The 13,872-nt window shown below is 48.4% G+C and overlaps 1 protein-coding gene across 1 annotated transcript; it reads right to left on the reverse strand.

The window, feature by feature from the left end:
* Window positions 1-5,113: 5,113 nt before the first annotated feature.
* On the reverse strand, window positions 5,114-12,935 carry LOC144141970 (uncharacterized). Its single transcript, XM_077673403.1, has 2 exons — window positions 12,687-12,935; window positions 5,114-7,417 (listed from the first exon to the last, which is right to left on the reverse strand). The coding sequence occupies exons 1-2, from the start codon at window positions 12,804-12,806 to the stop codon at window positions 5,444-5,446; spliced, it is 2,094 nt and encodes a 697-aa protein (XP_077529529.1). The 5' UTR covers window positions 12,807-12,935; the 3' UTR covers window positions 5,114-5,443.
* Between the last annotated feature and the right edge of the window lie 937 nt (window positions 12,936-13,872).

A 13,872-nucleotide genomic window follows, 5' to 3' on the forward strand; every position in this document is an offset into this window, starting at 1 on the left:
AGAATTCCAGGGACCTAATACGTCTCTCAGTTCTAGCCCTACGGAGAGAGGCCGGTCCAGAGACACTGCAAGGCACACTCTTTGCGTACTAAATCGCGCGCAGTCACAAATGAGGTGTTGCAGATCTTCACGGACACCACATTGTGGCACAGAGGCGAGGTGGACTGATTGATTTTGTAGCAGTAGTATCGCGTGTAGGCGACGTTCAACCGTATGCGGTGGAGTACTGCTTCATCATGCTTCGATATTCCAGGTGGCATGCCGCATGATAGTCACAACCAATGGAACACCCGGCAAGCAAATTCGCCCCTACCCATTGACTTTTGTGTGCAACGGCGTTCGGCTGGTAAAAATTGAAGCGACCTCTTCTATGTGCGCTCACGTCCATCGACTTCGGAAGTTACCCTACCAACTTTGCAGATCCCCGCATTTAAAAGGGTCCTGAAATACCTTCCGCCGATGCATGGATGTACATGTAACCAAATAACACAGTGTATTAGCAATCTCCTCCCGCAAGAATTTTGTTAAAGCGATGAGTATTAGCTGAGAAATCGTAAATCAAAAACCGCGCATTATCGTCGCGCCGCGTTTCCTCCTCCTTTCAACTTACTCTCCGCTGTTGACGGCGCACCAGCCTTCCCTCCCGTGATGCTGCGCTCCTCGGCGGTGACGTACTTCCGCTATCGCGCTGCTCATACTGCCGTCTGCTACGGGCAAGCTTTGTTGACACCTTGAATCCCTCATTCCGCTCAAGGCTGGAAAAGCGAACGAAAAATCTGGCCGCATTTGTGCGGCGGCCTGGCCTTGCACTTTCGCGGTGTGCGTTGCTGCAGGGCAACACGTGACTTTCAATCGGCGGCGAACTCGCAGCCGCTCGGGAAGATCGTGAGCTCGGTCCCTCATGCCCCTCATGCACCGCGCACTGTTTATCCAAAAAGCGCCGTATCAGATGTGGCCCCGCTGGTGCCGGGTCTTATTTTGCGGTGGTGGTAATTCCTGCCGGCGGCATGTGAAAAAGGCATTTTAAACCGATACTGAACCCGTGCACAAAACGCTTCAATCATGTGACCAGTTCAGCTTAGGGCGACGCGTGGTGGAGAGCGGCAACGTTGGTAAAACATGCTCCGGCGCTGCTCTGAGCTTTCTAGCGCTGGAGCGAGCGCCATTTCTTTGACAATCTCAAACATCGGTTGCCTTGGCAACAAGGCACAAACCGCCCCAGAAGTCAGTTACGGTTGCGTGATCCCGGTTCAGCTCGGGGCCCCACCTCGCGACATGTGGGCACTGCAGGCGTACCACTCACTCCCATTGGGAAGTGCGATATGCGTTTGGCATTACAGAAGGCGATGGTGTGTGTGTTGTGGACGCCTTTGTTTCACGATGAAATGCGACGTTGTGTTTCTGCGGGTGCATAGTGCTTCCCATGGTCTGGATAATCTTTTTCAAGCGACGTACGACTCAACCTCGCATGGGGTATGTCCAGTGTGCGTGGCTAAAAGCCATCTCGGCTTGCGCGACTTGCTGTTCGTCCCCGCAACCGCGCGCGAGGTGAGTGCCGAATTTACGACGGGCAGGAGGAGGCAACCCATCGTCTGTCAATCGCGGTTCAGACTTGCAACGAATGTTGTGACGTTGTGTTCGTTCGAAACGCATCTCTGGATTGTTTTGAAGTGGAATAAAATGTATCCGTCAAACCCGGGCATTCGACTAAGGGCGTTCTCTGCGATTGCACGAAAGAAGTGCCACGGGACTTCAACGCTTTCTTTATGAAACGTACTCAGGTAAGAGAATATCCATGTCGTGTTATGGCCGTGTTGCATTCAATACGAACGGTTAAGCGTTTGTTTACACTTGTTTCGTTTGTCGTAAAATGTCCAAGCACTCCGACACTCCGCTGGCAGATCAGCCGGCGAGCCGACGCTGAGCAGACGACTCATCTCTTTGCCGGAAGTGCGTGAAAAAGCCGCCCAATAGCAGGATGTCTAGCTCATGACGAACATCTGGGAATCGATGATGTAGACATGTGAAGATGGCGGCGTCCAAAAACACGAAGGAAAGGGTGAGAAAAAAGCGACAAACTTTGCAACAAAAGTGTGAGCTTTCCGCTGCGCGTAAAAGAGTAATACTTGGTCCAGATGACCTTGACGACCCAATCTAACGATTGCGCTACTTCGTTTAGTGTGCTCAAAACGCCTTTCAGGGCCCCTTTAAGAGTGAGCCACCTGAACCGCAGAGGCTTGGGAACAATTGCGAAGGGACTAGGCGCGAACACAGACACTTGTCCGACGTGGAGCAGACAGATACGTGGTCGTTAACGTCTAAGGCCTAGAAAACGAAGGAAGAGAGCACACCGCGTTGTGCACATGACGACGTACGTTACGAAGACTCGAGATAGCGTGAGTTCAGCAGGTCCGTCGGATTAAAGCTGCTCCATGATGGTGATGCACGGACCAGTTTCGTTTAACGCGATACGCGACGTGTAGAGGAGCCTATTGTTGCAAACAGAACAGGAGAAGACAATCAAGGCTTTGTTTGTCCGGAAACGTCCCGCCAATCTCCGTAGAGTTACAAGTCTTCGTTGCAGCGCAGGATTCAGCGTTCCAAAATGCCGACGATGAGGCTCAGCGCAAAGACTTGCAAGTGGGAGCCTGCTGCGGGGTAGCATCGAGCATACCAACACAAACCGGGTGTGAAGAACGTGAGTCTACGCCTGCCGCAGACAAGGACGACACGGCAACTTCCTCCCAAGCAGGCGACGAAGAACGTGAAGTTAAGGACGTCGAAGAAAACGTAGAAGCGACACCGATCACGTTCGAGTACATCTTGGTTGCCGAATTCATGAACAGCGAGTCCTTACTTAAAGTTTTACAATCCGTGGTAGGCCCAAGACCGGCCTCGGAGCCCGGCTAGACTCGATGCACAAGGGCTACCGCAAAATCGAAAGTTCGAGAGTTTCACATCACCAACAGCAAAGTACGCCATTGGAGGACTGGAAACGTTTCAAAGAGCTTGGAGCGCTGTTTGTTTGGCAACAGCTTCAGATTGCCTCCCCATGGCTGTCCTGAAAGCGGCAAGACATCGCAAGCACCGCTGAAAACGAAAGAACAAAAAGAATTTGCCAAAAGCTTTCCCTGTAATGACCTGGATCGAAAACCAACTTTTAGGAGTGTGGACATACTGCTCATCGTCGCACCGATTCTCTCGCACGCGGAAGTGAGAGATGTGGTCAGTCGTTGAAGCTGTGATACACAAGATTACAGTGCATGCCCGTGTCTGATAACTTCGGTGCAACCCTACCAGGCTGTCTTCTCCCGCTATCTCGCTGTACTCGCAAGAGACCTGAGCAGAGGCATCGGCCTGCGGGAAAAGAAACGCCGTGGCAATTCGCTCAAGAAGAAAAGTGCGCCTACGTGGCACGAGGTACGTGTTAACGATACGGGCGCTCAAGAGGCAACCGAAACTCAGCGTTGGCAAGTCTGAAGCACAGCAAGAGCGGCGCTTCAGCTCGTAACGAAACAAGGAGTTGAAGCTACCCATCAAGGTATCGGTCAACCTAGGAGGAATCGACCGATAGGGAACGCGTTAGAGCAGTACGGAAGAAAGGGATCAAGACGCGGTACAAGCTGAATTCCCCCAACTGCCAGAAAGTTCGCTTTGCGCTGAAATGCTTGTGTCGGAACATTGAAGGACGCCGCTTGTACACTGCAGGACGTTGCTTGCTCGATAGCAGACGTGAACGGTGCGTGCACAGGGATGTGCACAGGGTGCGTGCACTGGGTATGCGTCAGTAGTGACCATGATCATCATCGTTTAACCCATGACAGTAAGGTTATCCCCGTTTTGGGCAGCCATCTCGATTCCGTCGTTCTTCCGTTTCTCTGATTGGGTATGGGCAAATTACAGAGGCACAACAGCAGCAGCACCAGCGGCGATAGGCAGAACGACCGTCGTGCAACTCATCGGTGGTATCGGCGAACGTCGCACCTCGTCACAATTTTCAATGAAGTATACTCCCGTTAAGGCGAACTCGAGGGGACCTAAAACATGTGTTCGTATTATCAGAAATTCGTCGTAAGCGAAGGTTTTATGCACTGTGGACGTTAAAACATGAAAATGTTGGCCAAAACTTCGGTTTTGGTTACGGTTGTCAGGCGACGGCAGCCGCTGTAGCCGCTATAAGACCGCAAAAAAACATTTTTGATAATGCTTACAATCACAAAAATACATTTGTAACTATTCTAAGATGTTTCTGTTTGTGCCCAATACTTCTGGAATGGTGCATTTCTTTTTGTGGCCAATCTCTCCATTCTATCTTACACCTTTGTCTATCTAATGTCTATTTTAGAGACATTAGTCTTAGCGTATTGATGCCTAGCATGGCCATCCCAAATATGGGTCATTCGGTTTTTTGCCAATAAACAATCATGGCATCATTATTGTACGTGTACCACGGGTATTCTTTCATTCTTATTTAATTCTACCTTAAATGCCCTAAACCAATCTTAGTCCAGTCAAATCTACATAGTCCTTTATTCATTTGAATCCACATTACTCTTTATAATTCTTACTAACGTGTTCTAGTTTATCTCAATCTACGCTAGTATATGTAACCCATCCAAACCCGCAGTATTACTACCTTCATTCAACTTAATACACCTCATTCTACCTTAATCAATATACTTGATCCCAATCAAGCCGGATCGACCTAAATACCTCTTAATTTAACGTAATTAACTCTATACCATCTAAGCTTGCTAACCTAGAGTCCCTTAATCTATCTCAATATATCTGATTCTACCCTTAAAACATTACGACACCATTTTCGCTTACGACCTCATGTCCAAAAGCGGTGTAGGAATCGTACGCATTAGTAGAGAGTCTCCTGAATTTCAGCAGATTTTTTACAGTAAATTTGGACGAAACAAATCAAAATAAATTCTCGTATCACGGCAGACAAATGTTTTACAAAACCGCAACAGATAATTATTCCCAAGTGGTGATTCGACAAGCGATACGAGCTGGATTGTCTCATAAATGTAGGCGGAGAGCCCGCCCAACTCGTTGAGGCATTTAACTAAAATAAATGACAAGGCAACTTTTCGTCGAACCTTTTCTTTAAACCACCCGCCATATCTTTGGAAAAGGCCATCGAAAAACACGTGGCGTCAGGGAAGCGACATCAAATATTATTCCGGAAAGTTCTCAGAACCCATTTATGAAAAAGCGAGTCCGGTTTCCTCCGCTCCCAGCTCCAAAAGGCGGTCTACATACGTGACGCTTCTGTACTGTCAATTATACTGTAAATTATACTAGATTTACTAATACTGTAAATTATACTAGACTAAAAGTTCAGTTTACCGCCGAAACTGGCGGAACAAAAAACACAGCCAAAGTTCCTTCACGTGGTCGTAAAGGTTCCTAGTGTGCACAGCAGCACAGTGTCTCAGAAGAAACGGCACTTGTCCACTGGGTTGAGCGGTGTTCCTGGACTACACCCGAACGCCTCGCTGAAGGCTTCCAAGTGGCGCAGCACTCCACCGCAGTAATCGGACAGCCGTTGTGATCGACCAGGGCATCTGAGATAGCACCACGCGATGAACATCAGCTGTGGCGGACTGAACCAGGAATTCTGAAGCCGCTCACTGGCACCCGGGGCTTCGGCGAAAGCGTCCTTCAGCACAACCACAGTCGCCAGATCCCGAGTGGTAAAATTGTGAGGGCGTTCAGTGCCTGCCCGCATTGAAGCATTCGCAATGCACTCTGCTGCCTCTCGGATTGCAGCCGTGGCGAGACTGTTGCGCTTGTAGTACCTGATGACGACCTCGGCCAACGCCCGCGAAACCTCGCCGCCCAGGCCTCCAAACTTTAGCGCGTCTACCAGACTATGTTCGTAGATTGGATAGGAAAGGACGTAAGGCGTCAGCTTGAATTCCTTGTCCTTGAGGACGTAAGAGAAGAAGCTCTTGAACACCTTTCCGCCCAGCGTCTTCAGGCTCGGGGCGGCATCGAATATACGGCGCACTTTCGCCGCGGCCCTCCAGTTACGGGAAAAAGATGTGCCCATGTCCGGAAGAACGCTTAGATTCGAGTAAGACGACGGCGTGGGTTCGAGGACGGAGAAGACGGACGCCAGGGACGCCCAGCTGGTGGACACGGGCAGATCCAGCGAGAATGGCTCTGTCCTGGAAAGCGCGGCCAGGAACTTCTCTCTGACGCTCGTGACGATCCTGCCGACATCTTCCCGCACAAGAGGCGAAAACACGTTCCCAATGTAGGGAGCGAACACCGCGTCTCCAACGAGCCTGTACGTTAAGCCGTAGCAAAAGAGGCCGTGCTCGAATTGCACCTTGTACAGACTTCCCGTGTCATGGTAGTTGGCGATGAGGTCCTTGCTGCAGAACTTGGCCGCGTACCGGACCGCCACCCAGGACACGAACAGGTGCGTGTCCGCGTCGCCAAACCGTCTCCAAAGGCGGAAGAAGGCGAGGGTGAACCATGACACGGTGCGCTTGTACCGTGTGGCCGGGGTCAGGTTTACCTGGGCAACCGCTCGCTGCCACTCTTCCACGCGAAACAGCGTCGACCACTCGGGTACGTCACTGGTAGGCAGATACTTAGCGTTGGTGGAGGACGCAGCGTCTAGGGCTCTGAAAAAGGCGTCCTCCAAAGGGGCCAAGTCCTCTGATTTGATCGAGCTATTGTCCACACGGCCATCGGCGAATCGCTCCTTGAGGAGGTCAAAGGTGCGCTGCCTCTTCTGCGCGCTTGCGAGCAGCCTCTTCTGTTCCGTGCTAGTCTCGGTGAAGGACGGGGCCCTGAGCACGAACAGCTCGCGCTTCTTCGTCACGCCGACAGTCAGGACGGCTGGCCAGTCGAGCTCGGCCGACAGGAATGTCAGCGTGCGGGGAACGTCCGGTGTGGCGGCGCGGTGCGGCCAATCGACGCCAGCGAGCCGCAGCTGCTCCCTGATGGCCACCATGTCGTCCACGTCCTCGCGCACCACGGCGTCGCAGGAGCGGTACAGGAGCGCCACCTTCTGCGGAACGCTCTGACCCTTGGGCGGCGGGTCGGGCCCCGTGCGCACCGCCTGCGTCATGGCCTCTAACGTTCTCAGGGCCACGGCGCTCCGGACAGACTCCGCCTCACTGCGGCGCCAGCCAGCGCAGACGAAGGCGTCGAAGTCGTGGCACGGGTCGGCGGAGTAATTGAGCGAGGCCTCGAGGATTCTGGCGTAGTTCACGCAGGCGTCATTCGAGCATCGCGCGGCGGGCGTCTCCCTGACGTTGCCCAGGAGGGAAACGAGCAGGAAAACAACGATGCCAGCCAGGACGACAGCGGTGACCAACACGGCGGCCAGGCACAGTGGCGAGAAGAGGCGCCTGTTCTTGCGGTGGCAAGCCTGCCGGATGTCGCTTTCCTGAGGGATGAACCAAAGGGAAGAAACAGTCAAGACGGGGAAGGCACGATTCCTCAGTGAATATGCACATGCAAGCGTCCTACAGTGCTCACCCCCCAGTCCAATCTGATAGTAACCAGAAAAAATCGTCGTCTCACGATCACGATTGTGCAACTTGGTTGCCAATACCACACTGCGAGAGCGTACTACCCTGGTGGTACCTACCACTTTTCTAGAATACCCGCCGCAATATGTTTGGTTTGGGGGTCTACGGCGCGATCTGCACCTGCTGCTTGGCGTTCGCTTATACCATGTGGAAGTGGAGCAATCAGATAGACGCCGGCTTCATACTGCGAGTGACCCAGGTCCGATTCCCGCCAAAGGAAGCATTTTTTGTTCACTTCACCGACGACCATTTCTCATCATCGTCATGGAAAGTTGTCTTTCCTGACGGTTCGTATTGGTGTACAACGGCATCTTTGAAGACACTAAAGCTTCCTTTTGAAAGACTACCGAATCAAGAAAACGGAAATATTTCGGTAACTCCGAAAGGCTACACTATTCACCCCAGCTTCTCACTCAAAATTCTCGCACTCACTATCCAAGCTATAACCAAGAATGACCATACAAAGCGTAACCTCTGTAAAGTTACAGGTGAAGTAACACGAAGGATTCGCCGTATCACCAACAGGCATCCAGGCATGGAAGAGGACACAATGCGCTTAGTTCAAGCATTCGTTATACCCCTACTCACCTACGTCGCACCTTAAATAGTATTAGCCGATTCAGACATCGACAAAATTAACAGTCACATACTCTCTCAGAAATCACCGCATGTGTTCTTTACCAAATCACTCCAGAACGACCAATCAACGTGACTAAATGTGAAATTTCGCGAATGACGAGACACAGCATGCCATTAGACCAAAATATATTATCTGAGCTCTAACAACAGAGCAAGGCTTGCATCTGCGCTCTTGTCACAGCGCAGATAATATATTTTCATCTAAAGGCATGCTGGGACTCGTCATTAGCCGAATTCGCACATTTAGTCACGTTGATTGGTCGTTATGGAGTGGTGTGGTAAAGCCCACTTGCGGCGATTTTTAAGAGTGTACGCAAAGCCCTCAAGCAAGGCACTCGGTTTACCTGCAATTACGTCCAAAACAAAACGACTTCAAATGGGGCTTCATAATAGCATACAAGAACTTTTTTGAAGGACACCTCTCGAGTCAACGACTTCGTCCAGCGCCAACACGAGCTGGACGTACAATACGTTACCACATCAAGTGGCCATGCCCAGAACACGCTCATCCCCTCCCAATACCAGACGTCTGGAGTCAGCACATTTCAGTTCGGCCTCTTCCAAAAAAACATGTACCCGGACCTCCTTGAAGGTCGTCGGAGATGGCCTATACTGACGCCGCTTGCTACATCGACCACAGGACCATGGCGGATGTGGCAACTCACAAAAATGCCCGTGTAACCTGCGCGTCACTCCGCACGTCCTCCGCGAAGGACTCAGAACTGGCAATCGACCTGACCGTTACCCAATCCTCTGCAAGGACTCTAATCACAGACTGTCAGGAGCTTGCCGGAGTTTTTTGTCGGGACAGGTGGCTCCCGCATCTCTCAGGGGCTTCAACAACATTAACCTAAACACCAAGTCCACATAGTGTGGACCCATGCCCACTCCTGATTTACGGGTAACAGTTTTGCCCATCAACAGGCTCGAGATCTGGGTAACCAACTTCTGACTTTCCGGCAGCCCTCACACCTCTCCTAACCTATCAAGAAATTACTCAGTATTACCCAGCACTACAAGACAGACTCTCCCAAACCCTCTTACATCTCTCGGAACCAGTGAAGAAATTACGCTAAGACAAATTCAAAGAGGTTCTCTTGTACACCTCGTAAGAATGCATTTATTGCTCCCGCCACAGTACGCAGCCGAATCTGAATTATGTAATCAACTAGGCACGCTCCGCCATATCATGTGGACTGCAAAGAAAATTCCGACCTACCACTCCTTCCAAATCCCCTTTCCCCTGAGAAGTGGGAAAAACTTCTGACTAGCGGTCGTCTGGGGGACGAAGAACTTCTTGTACCCGGGCTACGATGCCGCGGTGGGCACAGGGCCTTCTGACCTGAGGATACGCTTCTACGTTTACAGCACAATGAACGTTTCGCTCTCTCTATCCTCTCTATCTCTGTCAGCCTTGTGGACAGACCCTATGACACACATCCATGCACTCATTTCATGAATTACCCATGAGGAGCAGAGTAATCACTGTTCGCAAGCGCAGTAGCTGGCCATTTAAACATCGCAGTATTGTCAAATCAAATCAAATCAAATCAAAAGTTTATTTCGCTCATAGTTAACATCGACGTGCAAAAGGTACATCGAAGGGGCAAGGAAAAAAGCAGCCAGAAGCAGCTTGACAGGGCCCTTGCCCCCTTCCAGCAATGAACGGCGTGTGCGCTAAGAGGGTATACGCAAAACAAACGCACTGAAAATACACGTTTTTCATATGTCATAGCAATATAAAACCATAAAATACAATATATTCAATTTTGGCGGCACGACAGGAGTACATACAGTGTACAGTAATAAAAATACTTATACATGAACTGCGACATGCAAACTGAGTACAAAAAAAAAAGAATTACGATCGCGTACATCCACCATACCAGTATTCCGAGTTTTACAATGTTCGAAAAATAAAACACATCGTGTTCGAACCAGTGAAATCACATTTTGTCATCTAAAAATAGATTTAAAATGCCATGTCTGTTTAACAATAAAATGTGGATTTGTTCTCGGTCAAACTTGTTAAGTAAAATAGGCAAGGTGCTCTTAATTCGTTGGCACCCGTAGTCAGCACGTGAAAATGGGACTTGCCATGGGGACCGGTATCGATAAGAATAAAGGCTATGAGTCATTGTTAGGGCAGCTTCAGTTAAAAAAGAACTTTGTTTTTCTAGTGATACTTTCTTGAACCTCCGCAGTAGCTGATAATTGTATGTATCACCAGCACGGAGCAAGTTATGTTTTTGAAAACGTGGCTGAGTGTGTTCTAAGTACGAGACATTATCTATAGCCCGCACGGCCTTTTTTTGTATTAGTACTAGTTTCTGTAGGTTCTGTGAAGTGGTGTTTGCCCATACTAATGCGCAATAATTGAGGTGGGACTGCAGGAGGGAGTTGTACAGAAAGTTTCTTGATGTTACTTGGGAGTTCATGGCGATGTCTGCTAATGACACCAGCAACCTTCCGTGCTGTTGTGGTTTAGCATTCCCCCTGCATCACCGCGAGAAAGAGCGAGTAAACGTGGTTATTGCGAAAAGCAATGAGGAGGTGTCCTCAGTCCAAGACCCCTTGAGCTTTCCAGCCTGAACAGCTCTCAACACCAGCAGGCGCCGATCATTAAGACGGAGCTGGTCAGAGCTTTCTCCCAACAGAGTTGATTTGGAGGCAGGTCGCGTAGGGCACACAGTCGCAATTCACTTGAACATGGATGTTGTGAGTCCGCGTTTATACGAGACGGTTAAAAATTTATATTGTATATCTCTACCTATCATCAATTATTTAAGACATTAGAGATAAGGAACAGCCGAAATAATGCAACAGTGAAAAGTCGGAAAGAGCCAAAAGCATTGAGATAAGAAGAGCTTGAAATGGGACTAGTTGGTCTTTGACTCGAACCATGGCCATATGCCGAGTGTCTACATCAGCCAATCTGGACGCTGTGTTTATGAAAGAATTAGAGAACATAACATTCTGTGCAAGCAAGTTTCAGCACCACGCCTCTTGGTTGTCCACTGCGCCAGACATGGTTGCTCCGCGCAAGTTGAACGCACTGTGATCCTCCTTAGATTTAGTGACACGCTCACCCGGAAGATATGGTAAGCCTTTGCAATCCGGAAAGAACAAGGCTGTCAGTTCGCCATCGATTTCGTTAACGACAATGGAAATTGTATTACTCGACAGTTCGTCAGCCAACGCATGCGCAATGGCGAGTATTGTATATATTTTGATCGAGAATGATCAGCCCCTCCCGCCACGCCACCGCAATTTTTTCTTATAAGCTGTGTTTTTTGTCGTTAAAAAATCAGTTGGCAATGTGCGCAGCACTGGTTTGTGTAAATCTTCGTCTTTGTCCCGCTTAGCGCCAGTAATGTTTCTAGCATTGATGAATCCAGAGAAGTATATGGAGTGCACATAGAAGCGTTTTTATTGCTTCACAATTTTTCTACGGAAGTCCTTACATTATAAATGTGATATGTCATGGTCCAGCCGATGTGGTGTTGCATTGTTCCCGATGGCTTTTTAATTTTAAATGTTAAAGAAAATAAAATTTGTAGACCAGGAAATGGCATACCAACATCGCCTGGTCCTGGTGACAAGCAGAAGCAGTGTGTCGAACCTAAAAAAAGCTATTGGTTCGATTACGGTTCACTTTGGGGTGAATTTATTTAGTTCCGGTTAAATTTCGTTTCGGCTTAATCACAACCCGAACTGGTACGCGAACCGGTTCGCAAGCTTGAACCGGTTTGCGAACCGGTTCGATGAGGTAAATTATTAGCGAAGCCCGAAAAAAAATGCTCTGATGTTTAAGGTGATCATGAAAACTAAATACAATTTTTGGAAATTCCGTTTGTTTTCCGGTAAACGTTGTGCAATTTTACAGACAAAAGTAAGTAATTAGGCCATATATTAAGGAGCAGAGATGCCCTTATGTTGTCTTAGAGACTACTTAAAGCAATCAAGCGGTGTCATGACTTTCTGTGGGATGTATTTTCTCCCACTGCCTTTTACACATACATACATACATACATACATACATACATACATACATACATACATACATACATACATACATACATACATACATATATACGTACTAAGCCGGTAAATTGATGAGGCACAAGCATGCAGCATTAAGCAATATGATGCCACTGTGTGTTCATTATGCGAATTAAGAGAGCAGCCAAGCTTATGGTCATCGCGCTAGGGATCATGCATAATCACTTTTTTCGGGTGGATTGTACGACTTCCTTCGATAATACATTTCCATTACGCTTGACATTGAAGAGGAGAAGCAGAGGGGACAATCTTGACAACCCCATGGTGTAACCTTCTAGTGGCCCTAACAAAAATACTGCAACTCCAGCAATGTTTCAAGCGACGGAGATGATGATAAAACAATAGTACAGATCATTGGCGCACGCAGTGGACATCTAAATAATCGACTGAATCACTGTTGACACCGGTCAGGACTCAACTCACCTGCCCTGACATGCGGTTGCGTGCTACCGTGGCTGACTCACGCCTCGCCGTCCGCAGATTGGCTGACGACTGCGGAGAGAAGATCAGATTAGCCCATATGTCACTGTTGGCAGTAGACATATTGGTTACCACGACCTTAACGTCATTGCTGCTTTTGCAAGCGCTGCTTTATCAGAGTGAGTGTGTCTGAAGTTCTGCCAAACGCACAAAATAAACAAAACTAGGGAAATACTCGAAGCCCACGCCATCAGAAATTTATGCGACAAATGATTTACCAAGCCCCCCTGCACTACCGCAACAATAATTACTGCATTGAGCACAATACATAGCATCAATGGGTGACATGCGCCGTGACTGTGTTTCTTTTTTTTTTTCAAGAAAAATTTCATTTGTGGCAGGTGTGTACCTCTGTATTTTTGTCTGTGCCTCATTGCACTTAGTGAACGTGAACATAAAGGAGATCGCCAAGCTCTCTGTTTCGATGCAAATAAAATGTATTTTTCAAGGTACGTGGTAATATGTCTTTTACCTCTGTGTGGTAGAATCGGTTGCAAATTTTTTTTTTCGAACATTCACAAGTGAACTTGCCTATGCGTCACCATCAGGGGCGATTTAGAATTGTGCAAATACAGTACACATCTCGCTTTTCCGTTTCTCATTTCAATCGTGATTTTTAATTATATTGCCTTGCAGAGCTTTCTCTAAACGAATCTTGCACATTGACAGATGACCTCAACAGATGAACACTGCAAGCCGAACTATGTTAGCGCGTAGCATAAAATCACTCCTGGGATTAAAGCCGCCCACCTGGGGAATGCAATGGAGCTTCCTTAGATATTCCCGACCTCACACGATAACGCTGTAGTAGGTGTTTCGCTAGTTTGGTGGTTTGGGGTGGCATTCTTTTGTTTCAGATAAATATGTTGTTTTCTCGAAGCATAAGCACTTGAAAAAACTTGAATTCTTGTTTCTTTTCCTTTTGAAGAATATTTATCTATTAGCCACAGGAGAAGGGAACTATGGATTGTAACTTTGTTTTTGGTTTGCTAAAGATTCGGTAGTACTGTTAATGTTCGCTTAGTTCAGAAATCAGATATTTTGTGAATTGCTCTGACATTTTTTAAGTCACGAAAATAACATCCCGGTGCAAGTAAAGCAGAATCATCCTCTTCCTATGCACCTCTCA

This window comes from Haemaphysalis longicornis, unplaced genomic scaffold (genome assembly GCF_048455015.1).
Source record: "Haemaphysalis longicornis isolate Haplotype H1 unplaced genomic scaffold, Haemaphysalis longicornis Haplotype H1 scaffold_6, whole genome shotgun sequence".
NCBI classification, from domain to species: domain Eukaryota; kingdom Metazoa; phylum Arthropoda; class Arachnida; order Ixodida; family Ixodidae; genus Haemaphysalis; species Haemaphysalis longicornis.

Excerpts from the sequence above, each read along its gene's own strand:
- LOC144141970 (XM_077673403.1), bottom strand. The coding sequence starts at position 12,806 with ATGTCTACTGCCAACAGTGACATATGGGCTAATCTGATCTTCTCTCCG. Across the intron at positions 7,418-12,686 it reads GCAACCGCATGTCAGGGCAG|GAAAGCGACATCCGGCAGGC; the intron begins GTGAGTTGAGTC and ends TTCATCCCTCAG.